The 15,486-nt window shown below is 44.3% G+C and overlaps 1 protein-coding gene across 25 annotated transcripts in view; it reads right to left on the bottom strand.

Annotated features, from left to right (window-relative positions):
* Positions 1-15,486, bottom strand: part of REV1 (REV1 DNA directed polymerase) — an 87,002-nt gene that overhangs the window by 3,240 nt on the left and 68,276 nt on the right. For 15 of the 25 annotated variants that reach the window (XR_014841362.1, XR_014841363.1, XR_002342524.2 and 12 more), the window contains 8 exons: positions 14,602-14,730; positions 13,085-13,239; positions 10,492-10,611; positions 8,634-8,854; positions 7,926-8,098; positions 3,248-3,350; positions 2,007-2,172; positions 1,669-1,784 (listed from right to left, as the gene is read on the bottom strand). Coding sequence is in view for 20 of the 25 variants with exons in the window: in XM_085018566.1 (XP_084874692.1) it covers positions 1,669-1,784; positions 2,007-2,172; positions 3,248-3,350; positions 7,926-8,098; positions 8,634-8,854; positions 10,492-10,611; positions 13,085-13,239; positions 14,602-14,730 (1,183 nt within the window). In the remaining 5 variants the exon portion in view is untranslated. Of the gene's footprint in view, positions 1-1,668; positions 1,872-2,006; positions 2,173-3,247; positions 3,351-7,925; positions 8,099-8,633; positions 8,855-10,491; positions 10,612-13,084; positions 13,240-14,601; positions 14,731-15,486 lie in introns of all 25 variants that reach the window. The other 10 variants (XR_002342523.2, XM_085018560.1, XM_021087182.2 and 7 more) reach the window with 1 other exon arrangement.

Genomic DNA, 15,486 nt, shown 5'->3' with positions numbered 1-15,486 from the left:
TCTCAACAGAGAATGGAAGGTGCAGGTGGTGGGGCGAGGAGAGCCACTCCCCCAACCAGCATGTTTGGTTGGTTTTGTTTTTTTGTTTTTTTTCTTTTTAGGGCCACACTTACGGCATATGGAGGTTCCCAGGCTAAGGGTCGAATCAGAGCTGTAGCCACCGGCCTGTGCCACAGCCACAGCAACGTGGGATCTGAGCTGGTGCCTGCGACCTACACCACAGCTCACAGTAAGGCTGGATCCTTAACCCACTGAGAGCAAGGCCAGGGATTGGGCCCACAGCCTCATGGATATTTCATTACCACTGAGCCACAATGGGAATTTTTTTTGGGGGGGGGGTTGGTTTTTTTTGCTAAGAACCAGCACATTTTTGGAATGTCTTTGGGTTTTTGTCATTGAAGCCTCGTCAGCCATGCGTGGAATCTGCAGATGGCAGGTGCACGCCACTGCCCAGTACCACAGGGTCAGCTAAGCCAAATGTCCTCACTGAACCTCTGGCCCAAGAGCAGGCAGACAGGCAGAGTCCTGGTGACACTCAGGGGGAGCGGCCAGTGCCCCAGGCACATGCCCAACTGCTGGGAAGGAGTAATGGTCCTGGGTCGGAAGTTTACCTTTTAGACAGGATACTATCTGCCCCCAACTATAAACACATTTAGGCTGAGCATCGAGCTAGTCAAAAGGGATTCTAGAAGCCACACACTAGAATCGTCTGCCCACCTGTGGAAAGATGCAGGTCCCTAAGCCCAGGTGGCCCCTCTGGGGAGCCCCCCAGCCCCAGGGACCCCACACAAGCACATGGCAAGATCCCTTCCCCAGCCTCAGATGCAGCATGCACATCCTCAGCCTCCTACCTCAGCCTTAGGGGAAAAGAAAACTGATTTTCCCGGCAGAGTTTAGAGTGCTATTTTAAGTTTCCAAGGAGCAAAAATGCCAACAGCATTCCACAGCTGGAGCCCACTCAGAGTTCATGGCTTGGGTGAGGAAAAGGATTCACCCCGCAGAGGAAACTGTTGGCAAATGCTGCGAGAAAAACCTCTGGCCTAAGGCCTCTACTAATGCGCACCAAAGCCGTGCTGCTGGACAGTTAGGTCCCCGGGATTACCACTGGGAGACAGATGGTGGCTGCTGATAGCAGCCATTCACAGAACCAGCTCTCACCTGTGTTTTAAAGCCTGCAGGAGCTGCAGGTCTTGGCAAAAGCGTCATCTTGGCCCTAAGCTGATTATTCCCCATCCGGGATCTGGTGACCCCAGGGCTCGCCCCAGCAGGTACCCCTCCTCCCTTTCCTAGCTCTGTACTGATACAGAAATGAAAAACATTCTTCCTGTTGGGAATCCGCTTTGTACTTCAGTCCTATTTACAATGTTTAAAATATACCTGGGGGAGTTCCCGTCGTGGCTCAGTTGTTAACGAATCCATCTAGGAACCATGAGGTTGCAGGTTCGATCTCTGGCCTCACTCAGTTGGTTAAGGATCCGGCACTGCTGCGAGCTGTGATGTAGGTTGCAGACGTGGCTCGGATCCCATGTTGCTGTGGCTCTGGTGTAGGCTGGTGGCTACAGCTCCAATTAGACCCCTAGCCTGGGAACCTCCATATGCCCAAAGTGCAGCCCTAAAAGGACAAAAGACAAAAGACAAAAAAAGAAAAGAAAAGAAAAGAAAATATACCTGGGAAGGCGACGGGACCTCTATACTAAGGTTAAGTCTTGACTTTAAACTGAGGGGAGAGCGCAGGCCGTTCCACTTCCCTGAGGGCTCCGCTCTGCTGGTGGCAGCACTGGCACCTGATGTCGGATGTGCAGAAAGAGATGGTAAAAAAGTGCAAGTGCTGGAGGCGGATGATATTTCCAGATCCAGCGCAGCTAGAAATACTGAAAAGTACAGAAAATAGCGTCGGGTAGTGGGGAGGGAGGGGGCATCTTAGTTCAGAATGTCAGTCTGGTCCTGAAGTCACATGGAGCTGTGCCACACAACGTGGACACTAACAGCCTCCTGACGACACTGACCTTCCTTGTGCTCCTCTTCTGGGGGCTTCTTCGTTTTTTGAACTTGGAGGAGATCGAGGACAGAGTGTGAGCTGCCAGGAAAGTGGCTCGACTGCACTGCTGGGTGACTGGGACCAGCTGAAGGGTTCGGATTAGTCGGAACCAACTGATTCACTAGAATCCCAACCTAGAACCAGAATAACAAATAGGTTTCTACGGAAAAAGGTTAAATGAAAGTATTCAAACGGAATACCTTCAAAAGTGTTTCTATGATTTATTTCAAATACCACCTCTGTACTAGCTAGTGAGCAATTACTCACCTCAATCTAAGGAGTATCCACTTCTACCCAAATATGATTGCTTCACAATCAGAAAATCCAAAAAAGTGGAGTACTATATCCCACTGAAGTTCTCATCAATTATGTTTTTAAAATAAGATTATAAAAATGTTTACATGGGGGACAGTGTACTTGCAACTTCATCTATCATTTGTCTTTTTAAGATGCAGTGCTCTGTGAGTGAAAACCAGCTTTGTGGGGTGGGGTGGGGTGGGGTTGGGGGGAGTGGGTCCCTGCAGTACTCTGTGCAGAGGAGCCAAATGTGCTGGGTAGCACAGCCCTGGCATGGAGCCCCACCCCAGCAGGCTTAGGAACTAATTTCCTGCTCCTTCCACAAAACCCACGCCCAGTCCGTGACCGGCCTCTACTCATGTGTGTACCTAAATACAACCACCCACAGGCTCATCTTGAAAAAAATTAAGATTCTCACATTTTTTGATGCCCTCTCACCAATCTGTTGCAAAGGCACCTTAATACACCTGTGGTAAATTCCCCCTGAAGATCATCTATCAGACAGTAGACTAAAAGGCCCTCAGAAGTCAGGAATTACAGGCGGCTTCACGCTGGCGCGCCCCCCCACCCCCCCGCCGACCCACCTACCTCTAGGGGAACAAGGGCAGGAAGCAAGACACTGCAGGCAAAGTAGGCCCTTGGTTGTTTAAAAGGAAGGTACCTAACAACTCAAGATAGGACACTTGTTACTCTAAGCAGAAAGAGGATTCAGAACTCAAGTAACTCTTAAGTACGGGGACCAGCTCAGGTGAGAAAGTCAAGAGGCTTTCAGTTTCTCTTCTCGTATTACATCAGTGGAGCTGAAAAGACTGCATATAAACCCCTCTGCATCTCACACATGAAGGCCTCAGATCATACCACGATCAAGAAAAACACGACACAGGGTCCTATTTTAAAATGGTACCTACTTACCCCTCTCATATCCGATATGTTGAGTTTCATTGCATGAAACATGTTTAGCGTAGCCTTTCCAATTACTTTTGCACTATCTGTTGCCTGGTCAAGAGTTACGGTCCTGTAAGTGACAGAATTAACTTTTTAAAAGGAACGAAAGCTGCATTCTGTATGTATTCACTAGTACCTCAGCAGTACGGAACTGTTTAAAGAGTTAAAGTTGCAAAGAAAGTTACCAGAAAGTTTGAATAAGTACTAAATATAATCCTTAAAAAGAGAATGAGACAGGTCTTCCTTCCAGGGAGCCAGTAATACTAAATCAATCACACTGGGAACAAGGGGGAAAAAAAATCATCAAGAACACTGGGACTTCCAAAGACCTGGTCAACAAAAAATGAGAAAAATGTTTTAAATGAGATGTATTTTGGTTAATGTAGATACAAATATAAGCATATTAGGGTGCACCTCGAGCATGAGTGGTACGTACAACATTCCAGATCCCAACCGCGGCCACGGGCTGCAGGATGATCTGCACTGAAGTGTGGTTAGTGTTTAGAAGAGAAGGTCTGGATGCTCCTGACTCTACTTTCAACTTGTGAGCACACCCAACCGCGGCCCTTTCCCTCAGGCTAAGTGGACACAGAATGCGTGGACAGCTCTACTGAAGGATGCACGGTGGCGCCCTGTCCAAAACCCAGACAGACTAGAACATACAATTCTCAGGAGGACCAGAGACTGCACCAGCATTATTAGTGCCAAAAACTCCACTGACTGGATTTTTTCACTACCATGAATACATTATGCATTTATCTAAGAAAAGCACATGTTGGAAACCATTTGCAAAACATTTCCACTGGTTTCTTACCTAATAATTATCTTAAATTTATACCCCGCAGATAAACGGAGAGTAACTTAAAAGAAAAATTTGTAGTGGAAAATGGTTGAAACACATATTCAGATCTTCATTTCTTTCCAAAACAACATTAAACGGACTGAACTTACTTTCGGAAGGCATAAACTCTTAAAAGATACAAAAGGGATAGAAGACAGAGTAGAGGAAAAATGTTAGCAATAATTTATTATACTGAAAGCAAATTGGTAAAGGGTAGGTTTCTAAATGCCGCTCAGTGCCAAATGCAGGCGCCACCTTGAGATGTGCCGAGTTCCTTTCCAGAACCTCAGAAAAGCTCAGCAGTTAGAGGGTCGGGTACCTTTGAAAGGAGCGGGGAAGACAGAGAAGCAGACTCTCTGCCGTTGCCCACCCAGACCCCATTCCTACTGAGTAACCAGAACGCAAGCTGCCAGCTTTCCATCTTCCCATCCATCCCCTGGGCAGAGATCTGGCCAGCTGGTTGTGGAAACCAAAGACCGAGCCCTCCAGCCACTCACCCAGAGTGAGGCCCACTAGTCTGCATGTCCCACTAAGAATCCAGAGGCTCCCAACAGCATTCAGATATAAATGCTGTTCATATAAATTGCCGCAAACAGCAACTAAACAGTTTTTAGGAACTCAGAGAAACAGACTGACACTGGCACCAGATCATCATTTAAGAGATGAGATGCTGTTGTTGCATCAGTGAAGTAAGAGATACTCAAATTTAATACTGAAAAAGTATGTGGCATAAAGACAAATCAATAAAATTCCAGAAGGAGCAGACTTCCTATAAAGAACAGGAAGTCAGCACTGAACTTCTCAACAGTAAGCCTGAAAACACGACAATGGAGCCTTTAGAAAAATGACTCCTAAGTTATGTTTATAACCTGTAAGTCAGCAAAACTACTGAGCATGAGCAAGGACAGGTTTACACTCATGAATTCTTCTCTCAAGATACAAGAAGACCAGGGATCCAGGAAAACAGGGATCCAAACAGAGAAGGCACAGGCCACAACTCCAATTCTACAGCAAGTCTTACAATAAGTGAACCCAGACTGGAGCAGCAGGGCCCCAGGAGAGAAGGCTTGGAGAGACAAGGTCAAACCAGTAATAGATGTTGATGTGCTGAAACACAGTCACAGTGGATGGGAGTCTGAGGGTAAACTCAGTGGCGAATTCACAAAAAGCAAGCAAAACAAGCTACTCAAACTCCAGGAAGAACTAGGTCAGTAAGAAAGAAAACGTGATCATGGTGGAGAGTCCAGATCAGCTCCGTAGAGCACGTACATGTCATAATAACGTAACACTGGTGACTGAGCCCAAATCCGCTGACCTTACTGGGGGCAAAGGGGAGATCCTCCCCAGCACCAAGTCTGTAAGCATCCTGCACGACTCAGATGAGCTAGAAATCGCAGTATAAGTGTCTATGGCGAAGTGCAGATGTAACTATCAGAAGAAACCATAAAAAGAAGGGTGAGCTGTAGTCCCCAAGCAGGGGGTAGTGCAAGGGACTGGGAGCTGTACTTGAACTTTTCATTCAGTTATCGCTTTTAAAACGCACACGCCACTCAAATTCAAAACACATAGACACAGAAGAACTCCAAGAGGGAAGAATTCTCTCCCAAAAGGTGAACTGTTACAAGAACATTCTTCCTAAGTGATGGTCAGGCCAAAGCTCTCAATCTAATGTGGCTCTTTGACTTAATGCAACTAAAATTTTGTCACTTCCATGACAGTATTTTAATGTGTCTGAGTCACACGGAGCCTGTGAGGAAGTCTGACTCCCAGAATTAGACACTTCTGAATTTACTCAACCAGACATGACTTCCCTTAGAGCACAGCAGGGGTCCACTAAGCTCTTCTGTTAAGGGCCAGAGAGAAAACAGCTTGTACTTTGTGGTCTATTTCATATATTCTTCACTTTGTACAACCTTTTATATAAAAATCATTCTTAGCTCCCACAAACCAAGTAATATCAGGCCACAGGCTGGACTTGGCCACAGGAAGTAGTTTGTCAATCCCTGAATTACAGGAAATAAAGGATCCGTATTATACTATTTCATAATCTCTCACCTAAAGCATTTTTTTTTTCCTTTCCATGGTCGCACCTGCAGCATATGGAGGTTCCTAGACTAGGGGTTGAATTGGAGCTGCAGCTGCTGGCCTATGCCACAGCCACAGCCACAATGGATCCGAGCCCCACTTGTGACCTATGCCGCGATTTGCAGCAATGCCAGATCTTTAACCCACTGAGTGAGGCCAGGGATCAAACCCACATCCTCATGGATCAGGTTCTTAACCAGCTTTAGCTACAACTCCTAAAGCATTTCTTATGCAGTTATAATACTACCAAAATGTGAGGTTTAAATTAATGGCTTACAATTGATCTACATCTTATTACATGTATAAAATTACATTTGTTTCAATTAATCAGGTACTGATTGTGCATTATCATGTGTCACCCACAGATACTACTTTAAAGCCATGGCAAAAGGTATACTTTACTGCCAGCAATGCAGATTCGGGACCGTGCTGTGTTTACTTTATAAAGTCTTTATCTTGTTAGAGATAAACACAAATACCTGTGGAAGAAATGATACGGTAGCTGAGATGCACTTCAGAGTAACTGGGGGAAGGGGAGGAAGGGCAGCGAGGGGCATCTGACAGCAACTGCCAAGCATGCAGGTGGGTACGTGGGGTTCCTGCTACCATTCTTTAAGTTTTAGGACAAAAATGAACAAATGCCAACCACAGCAAACATGTATGTGCTGACCAAAAAAGCTGAGTATTATTCTTGAACTGAGGGAAATCAAGGACAGTTAAAAGCTCAAATTTTTAAATATTGTAATTAGATTTTTGGAGTACCTAGATTACCCAAAACGGATTAAATGCAGGCTGATTTTCTTACTGAGCTGGCAGGAGCCCCTAGATACTGCTGAATGCACTGCAATATACAGTTACAGAAAACTATAAGATATTTAAAAATGCAGACAGCAAGAGGAAACTCTATTGTCTGGTCTTTTTAGAAAGAAAAAGTTACTTTTGGATGATCTGGTACATATATCTTAAACAAATAAAGTCACAGGTTGTATTCTCAGGGAAGGTATTATAAACTGGATCTGATTCTCCCATAGATACCATGTTTAAAAAGATAACTATATTCCTGAGTAAGGGCCTAATAACCAACTTCTTAGAGCAATGACCGCCAACACTATTTGCAAACCAACTACCATATGAAATGCAGATACATAAAAATGTTTACTGAAGCAGGTAAGTATAACTGTTTGAGATTAACAACTGCATAAAAATATACTTAAAAGTTAAGTTGTTTACTGTCTAATTTCAACCCGTTTGCAGTGATGAAGGTGAGACTCTGCTGCTGGGGAGCAGACGTCTCATGACTCCTGGCAACGCCACCCTGTCTGTGCGGCCACATCTGCGACAGGCACGAACCAACCCTTAATCGAAGAACATTTCATATTTTCTTAAAAGTGGCTTTGGGGGCTTAAAAGTCTCAAAGCTTTGGTTGACTGACACAAGAATTAAAATACAATGTACCATGTAGTATAAAACTGCATACGAAATTAGGTATTTTCACATTGGTCACAAATCTTATACAAAGTTTTATTATTAGTGTCCCTCACATAAAAAAACAGGGTTTAAAATGCTTTCTACCAGTTTTCAGAGACAACAATGGAAAGAAATGTCTCACGCAAGCCATACACTGCAACTTCCCTGTGGGACCTTTGCCCCAAGCCCCTAAGCATCTCCTTGTCCCCACACTACAATCAAATGCCTCAAGACCCAGGGAGAGTCTGTTACCTGCAAATGGTATCACAGATTCCATGGCCTCCAAATTTTGCAGTTTCTACAGGGGCCCCTGGCTTTCGTACCATGATTTTGAGAGTTAGGCGTTTACCCTTCACACCAGCAGTTTCCAGTCGTCGCTGAATTTCTTCCGAAAGGCTCAGAAGAAAAGCTTCTGCTTCTTTAGGCTACAGAAAGACAAACATTAAAAAAAAAAAAAAACCCAACCCTCCATGGTATTTTCCTACAGAATTAACAATTCTTCTCAAGTATTTGAACGTCCAACATTAACCATGTGTGTGATTTACTGTCCTGCTCTTGTTTACTAAAAACAACATTCTGCAAACTCTGGGAATGGCAAGAGTTTTATGACTTTTTTTTTTTTGCCTTTTTAGGGCCGCACCCGCGGCATATGGAGGTTCCCCAGGCTAGGGGTCCAATCGGAGCTGTAGCTGCCGGCCTACACCACAGCCACAGCAATGCCAGATCCAAGCCACGTCTGCAACCTACACCACAGCTCATGGCAACGCTGGATCCCTGACCCACTGAGTGAGGCCAGGGATCGAACCTGAGTCCTCATGATACCAGTCAGGTTTGTTACCGCTTAGCAACAATGGGAATTCTAAGAGTTTTAAGACTGAATTTCAAGCATCACAGCTGGAGAGACAGGACTCTATGAAAATACAAAGAATATAAGGCGGAAATCTGTGAAGAGATCAGTACCTGTGTAAACCTTATTCCATAGTTGATCTCAGCTGAAACAGATTTTCTTTCCTTTTCAGTTCGAACTGGTCTATCATCCAAACCACGGCAGAACCGATAAAGCATCTGTCCTGTTTTGGGTCCAAATTCTTTCTGGAGCTTTGCCATGGTCATATACTGCAAGTCTCCACAAGTTCTAATTCCCAAAGACATCAACTTGGATTCCATCGAACGTCCAACGCCTAAGGAAAGGGACAGTTCTTTAATGCTGCATAAAAACTATTAAAAACAAGTCAGGAGTTCCCACTGTGGCGCAGTGGAAACGAATCCGACCAGGAACCATGAGGCCTCAGAAGAGACCTGCCTGCTGACGCGGTGACCATGGACTTCCAGTCTGCAGGATCTCAAGATTTGACTAGTATAAACCTAAACTCAAACTTCACATGCCGGTTCCTTCTTACACAAAACTGCAATAAGATGTGTTATTACAACTGTTAAATTGTGTTATCTGATAAGGTAATTTGCCGGCATGATTTTAACGTTAATCATTCTAAAATTTTAACCTCAAAGTGACCACTAAAATGTCCTATTTCACATTTCTGACACTAACACATTCTTGGATGTTATTTATTAGGGACTCAGGAAGCTTTAAAACGACCCCAACATCAAATGGCATTTGGGTCATTTATATATTATGGACTATAACAGAAACTTCCAAATAGTGCAGATATACTTTTATTAAGCTTATAAACAAGCATCTAAAAATACCACTAAATCCACTTTTAACAAACAAATGAATTAAAAGAACTTTCACCAAAAATACACTGTCTTGAACTTCCCCACCATAAACACATGGGAGCTTTGTGAAATGAACATAGGCTGCTTCACAAACTAATAGGAGAGGATGATTTGAGATAGTACCATGATTTAGAAAAATTAGAAAGCTGTATCTACCACAGAAAGCAAGTCTAATTATTTAATAACTGTGAAATGAACTGCCCTATACAAAACAATTACATTTGTTCAAAAGGCCCTGAAAGGGCAACTATTTACCAGATACAATTTATTACACTTCATGATTCCACTACCGAAAGACTTTTACATGCTGGGTTAGCCAGCCACACATTAACTACAGAGAAAAGTGAAATGACTGACCATCCTGCTTATTAGGTGGGACAGGTAAGCTTTTGTGGATGTTTTACTTCAACCTGAGTTAACAAAATACTTCATTTTAGGTTTTATTTTTCCTAATATGGTTCATGTATTTTCTTACCCCCCCCCCTTTTTAGGGACATACCTGTGGCATGTGGAGGTTCCTGGTCCAATCGGAGCAGTAGCCACCAGCCTACGTCACAGCAATACGAGATCCAAGCCGCGCCTGCGACCTACACCACAGCTCACAGCAACGCCAGATCCTTAACCCACTGAGCTAGGCCAGGGATCAAATCTGCGTCTCATGGATACTAGTCGGATTCATTTCCACTGAATCACAACGGGAACGCCTCTATTCTCTACTTTTAAACTGTTCGCTCACTAAACTCAGAAAAGCGTCATTAGTTCAGTGACAATTCTATAAGTAGGGAATCGATTCTCAAACCGTTACATGGGGCCTAGAAGTATACTATTTTGATTTATTTAAAGGATCAAAAGTCAGTTTCATTGTATTCTTCAAAATATGATTTCTTAGAATTCTTTGGTCTTGCTACTTGAGAAACACTTAAATACTTGAATTCTCAATTTCATTCCCATGGCACTCAATAAAAGATTAAACATTTTCTTATTTCATGTTTTGGAAAAGAGAGATCTGTAATACAACTGTGAAAAGCACTAATAAATGTTCATAATAAATAAAAGTTAGAAAGAAAAGATCTGTATTTACCTGGTAGATTCGTAACCAGCTGACCTCTGATAAAATCATCTACTTCTTCTGGTTTTAAGTGGTACTGGCCATCTGGTTTTGCTTTTCTAGTTGCCATTCTGGCCAGGAGGATATTAGAACCTAAATTTTAAAAAAGAAAGAAAAAAGTCATTCGAGAAAAATCCACAATTTTAAAATTCCTTAATGAAGACATCTACAGACAGGTTACCTATTAAATTTCTAAAAAGAATGAGAATAATTTTCAACTTGGACCATTTCAAACACAGTACAAAACTTATGTAATTCTGTTACGTATTACAGACTATAACCAGCACATCTGTGGCCCCCAGAGACCACAGGTTTCTCTCTGTTCCAAAATACATGCCATCGGAGTTCCTGTCGTGGCGCAGTGGTTAACAAATCCGACTAGGAACCATGAGGATTCGGTTTTGGTCCCTGCCCTTTCTCAGTGGGTTAATGATCCGGCGTTGCTGTGAGCTGTGGTGTAGGTTGCAGACGTGGCTCGGATCCCGAGTTGCTGTGGCTCTGGTGTAGGCAGGCGGCTACAGCTCCGATTGGACCCCTAGCCTGGGAACCTCCACATGCCGCGGAAGCGGCCCTAGAAATAGCAAAAAAAAAAAAAAAAAAAATACAAAATACATGCCATCAAAAAACCCACCCAGGTAAAGGAATAGAGAAAACAGTCTCAACCTTAAGATTGGCGGTTTACAGGAAGAAATAAGGCCAGAGAAATGCCACTGTTTAGGTGGAGGAAAAAAGCCCACAGAACCACAACTGTCACTATGTGATCGGAACGTGTAGAGCAGAAACGGAGGGTGTGAGAGTTTTAAAAATGAAGACAGGGAGCTCCAAGGCATGTGTGGGGACACGGCCAAGTAACGCAGAGCAGAAGGCTCCTGGGGCCCAAGAAGATGTCAGGGATCTGAGAGACACCTAAACGGAGTCAGATGGACTTCTGTATAAGTAACAAAATCTCCCCAAATTATAGAGGCTTCTATAAAGAACATACCTTGGTTTTACGGGAGACTTATGTAAAAAAGATACATTTCCCTAGGGTAGATGTGTAGACAGCCATGAAGAGAAGGAAAAGTACTGCAAAGTCACATTAAAATGTTCATAGTGATGGGTTTTAAAGAAAAGGGAGCTGAGGGGTAGAAACATCATTTGGGATCTGTGTCTTAATTGTATGCTTGAACATATATTTGTATCACCACACTTGTCAATTAAAACTGAAAACAAAGAGCTAAACCTGTGCCTGATCCTGGACAAAAGAGGGTAAGTCCTACATGAATGCTGAGAAGGGCTGCAGACTGAAGCCCGGGGAGCTGAGGGCAGGCTGGCTGCTACCTGGGAGGATGCCCTTGATGTGTTAATCATGCTTTGTCTTTTCTGTACCTTAGGATATTCTGATACCTTAAAAATCCTGCCCCCCAGGGCTGGTTAATTCCTGAGGACAGCAGACAACGTCCTTAGAAGCATGCCTCTTACACACATGCCAGACATCCCAACTTCTCAAACTCACACCAAAACCCACTATTTCGGCCGTCCTAAATCATCCCAGGGCCAGGTACCAGGCCCCCAGAGACCACAGGAATTACCCAGAGCAGCCAATCCTAAACTGTGCCCTGTCTAGCCTTCCCTGCAGCAACCCCACCAGAGGCTCTGGCCTTAGACTTGACCCTCATGCCTGCTTCCATCTCCTGACCCAACCCTGGTACTTCTGCAAGTGGCCTGTGTGACATGGCAGGCCCTGGTCTCCTCTCGAGAAATATACGTGATAAAAATCTTCTTTTAGTAGCACTGGCCTCTGTGTTGTCACTGTCACTCAGTTATCTCCATAATTAAAATCACAGAGGTACAAATGAGATAGGGAACTTCAGAGGAAGAGGATTTCTGAATGAGAACAAAAGAGCAGTGGTCAGAACTGACAGGCGAGGAGATACTGCTCCCCAGCCTGTGCGGACAGAGAGCAGCAGGATCTGCTCTGGATCCCCCTGAGGGAACAGCGGGCAAAGAGGCGTCTTGGCAAGAGGCTGTCGAGAAAGGAGGAGGGACTCAGGGAGGCCTGGGGATAATACAGGGACCAGAGCACTTGGGGGAGAATCAACAGAAGGGCAGATGATAGGAGAGGCCAGGGAAAACAAGGGGCTTAACGATAGGACAGACAAGGGGCAGGGAGAGGGGATAACTGGAGAAGGAACACGTCAATACGGGACTCCGGGCTTGGAGAGGGTGAGGACAGGACTGCTGAGCCCCCGGAAAGGAGACCCTAGCCAGAAAGCAGCTGAGTTACAGAGCTCAACTTAATCCCAACCCCAGATCTCCCCATTTTTGAAAAGCAAGTAAGAAATATTCCAACTTGTTTACTCCAAAGACACTTTCAACCATTTACTTATATTTCCAACATTTTTATTTCATGCTTTGCCTAAAATTGTGAGCCATGCTGTAAGAACTGTCTTAGAAGTGGGTGGCTTATGCAGTAAGGTAACGAAAAGAAAATCTAAAAATCACTCCTAAAAACAGAGTGGTATTCAACCATCCCAGAGCAAGGCTTTGAGTGAAATGAACAGCACGAGATAAGCTGGCTACTAACCAATTCCCACAGAGGCAGCACATTTAGTCTGGTCTTTGATTTCCATGCGGACAGCATTTGCAAACTCGTCAGGAGTGAGTCTGGTCTCCGCGAGGATTTCAGTGATGTCCACCAGGGCTTCGTCACAGCTGACAGCTTCGATGTTATGTGTGTAGCTACCAACACAAAGCAATACAACCCATTACAGCTTAACATCTAGCAGAAAAAACATGGCAAAGAGTCTTCCTAGAGCACCTTTCTTCTCCTCACAGATAATGCTAATATTTTTAGCATTTTAATTAAACTGGCCCAAGTGCCATTATTTAGCCACTTAACTTTTAAGTGAAAAGGAGCAGAAGAAAGAAAGAAGAAGGCACGTGTATCTCTTAGCTCATCAATACCCCAAGCCTTGGCCTGCCCTCCAGAGGCCTAGAACACAGCCCTGCTCACTCCCACTGTGTCTGTAGCTGCTGCCAGGGTACACAGCACTATTGAGGAGCTGGGACAACGACCTTATCTGGTCTTTTCTAGAAAAAATATGCTGACTCCAGTTTTAGAGCACACATGGCCTGCCATTCATGTATTTCAAATTTTGAGCTTTGAATATTAAATACATCTACACTGTAAATGTTTTAAAAATTAATCTCCTTTTCTCAAGCCAACTAATCACCCTCCTGAAACTACAGTTGACCTTTGAACAATACTTGTTTGAACTGCACAGGTCCACTTACACAGGTACTTTTTTCAAGAGTAAATACAGAGCTCTGAGTGAGGGGTGAAGGCAGAGAACCCAGGGGTACTGAGAGCCGGCTCAAAGTTAGAGGCAGAAACTCCACTGGATGGAGAACAGCCCCTGAGCCCCCAAGCTGTTTAAGGGTCAACTGTATTACTAAAAACATTTATAAAAACTAACTTTTGGCATTCCTAGTGATTTTAGAGGACAAAGGGTTTGAACAAGTCTCTTCTTGTTAATCTGCAGTTCTAATTTTATTTTATTTTATGTTTTTCTTTTTAGGGCTGCACCTATAGCATATGGAAGTTCCCAAGTGTTGAACCGGAGCTGCAGCTGCCGGCCTACGCCACAGCCACGCGGGATCCAAGGCACATCTTGCAGATCTCAGCAACACTGGATCCTTAACTCAGTGAGGCTAGGGATTGAATTCACATCCTCAAGGACACTAACCTGCTGAGCTACAACGGGAGCTCCGAGTTCTAATTTTAAACAAAACTATGATTCATGTAATAACAGAGAATAGCCAGGTTACAAAATTCCAATCCTTCATCTGTCTGGTTCCAATTTTACATCAGCATCAGGAAGCACCTGATCCACCTGAGCAGTGCAGAAATGTCCTTGGCACTGGGCTGCCGTTACTGGAGGTGGTCAGGGGAAGGAGAGAGGCTGTGACATTGGTTCCCGAGAGTGATGAGGGTCTAGCAAATGTAGCTCTGATGGTCCCAAGGAAAACTGAACGTGCTTTAATATTAGGCGAAAATAGTGAAATAACAGAGCTGGGAGAGTGACGGATCACACACTGTACCTTGCCAGAGTTTCATACATCGTTCGTGCAACCTCCTTATACGCATGAAAATCATACGGTACAGCCTGAAGACTAGGACAAAGTTGTTTTGCTTGCCCAAAGTACATTCCATTTCTAATGCCAACTTGTCTAGGGAAAGAACAAAATAGAATGGCGGTTATACAAGGAATGTCAAAATGCCACAACAAGTTATCAAATATTGGTAATATCTCCCCTTGCCACTAATACACAATTTTCATTTACCTCCATTCTCATCAGGTGTTAAAAAAATAGGCATTAAGAAAACTTACAGGTTTGCCTTCCCCCAGGGGAAAATCCCACAATTGTCTCATCAGTGTGACATGTGCAGCTGTGCCAAAATGTGCTATTAACAGACCAGGTTTGGCTCCTGCCAATGTCAAGACGTCTCCTGAGACCCAGACCCCTGGCCCCTTCTCAGAGATGCCAGCGTGCCGTATGCTGTCGACACTACAACCACCAGAGAGCAGGACTGTGCGGTCAGAAAGGTCTACCTCTCCCAACTCTGCCCTGCTCAGCCAAGTCATCCCCGAAGGCAAAGAATGTAGGCAAAGAACTACAAGAAGCAGCCATGTGACAGAAAAGCAGATGTACTGATCCTGCCACTACCCAGTTCTCAACCAACCACGCCCACGGCTGCTCAGCAGCTGAGATGCCCACAGCATTGTGTATGATGGGACCTGACCCTGGGCAGGACCCAGGCCTCCAACACCTTGAGAGACTAACTGAAAATGGTCAATTTACAATCTTGTGTGTGTCTCAGTGCCCTATGTTACCTTTGCTATTTAGAGCATCCAGCGCAAAACTATAATTACAGAATTACATGTAATTAGCGAATTTTACCACACTGCAATGAATCAAGAAAAA

The sequence above is a fragment of the Sus scrofa genome, chromosome 3, assembly GCF_054392235.1.
Source record: "Sus scrofa isolate SSC_HxYL_T2T_F1_AM1 chromosome 3, Sscrofa_HxYL_maternal_Yorkshire_Landrace_v2.0, whole genome shotgun sequence".
Lineage (NCBI taxonomy): Eukaryota > Metazoa > Chordata > Mammalia > Artiodactyla > Suidae > Sus > Sus scrofa.
The sequence above is the reverse complement of the archived record's forward strand: the minus strand, read 5'-3'. Positions and strand labels throughout refer to the sequence as shown.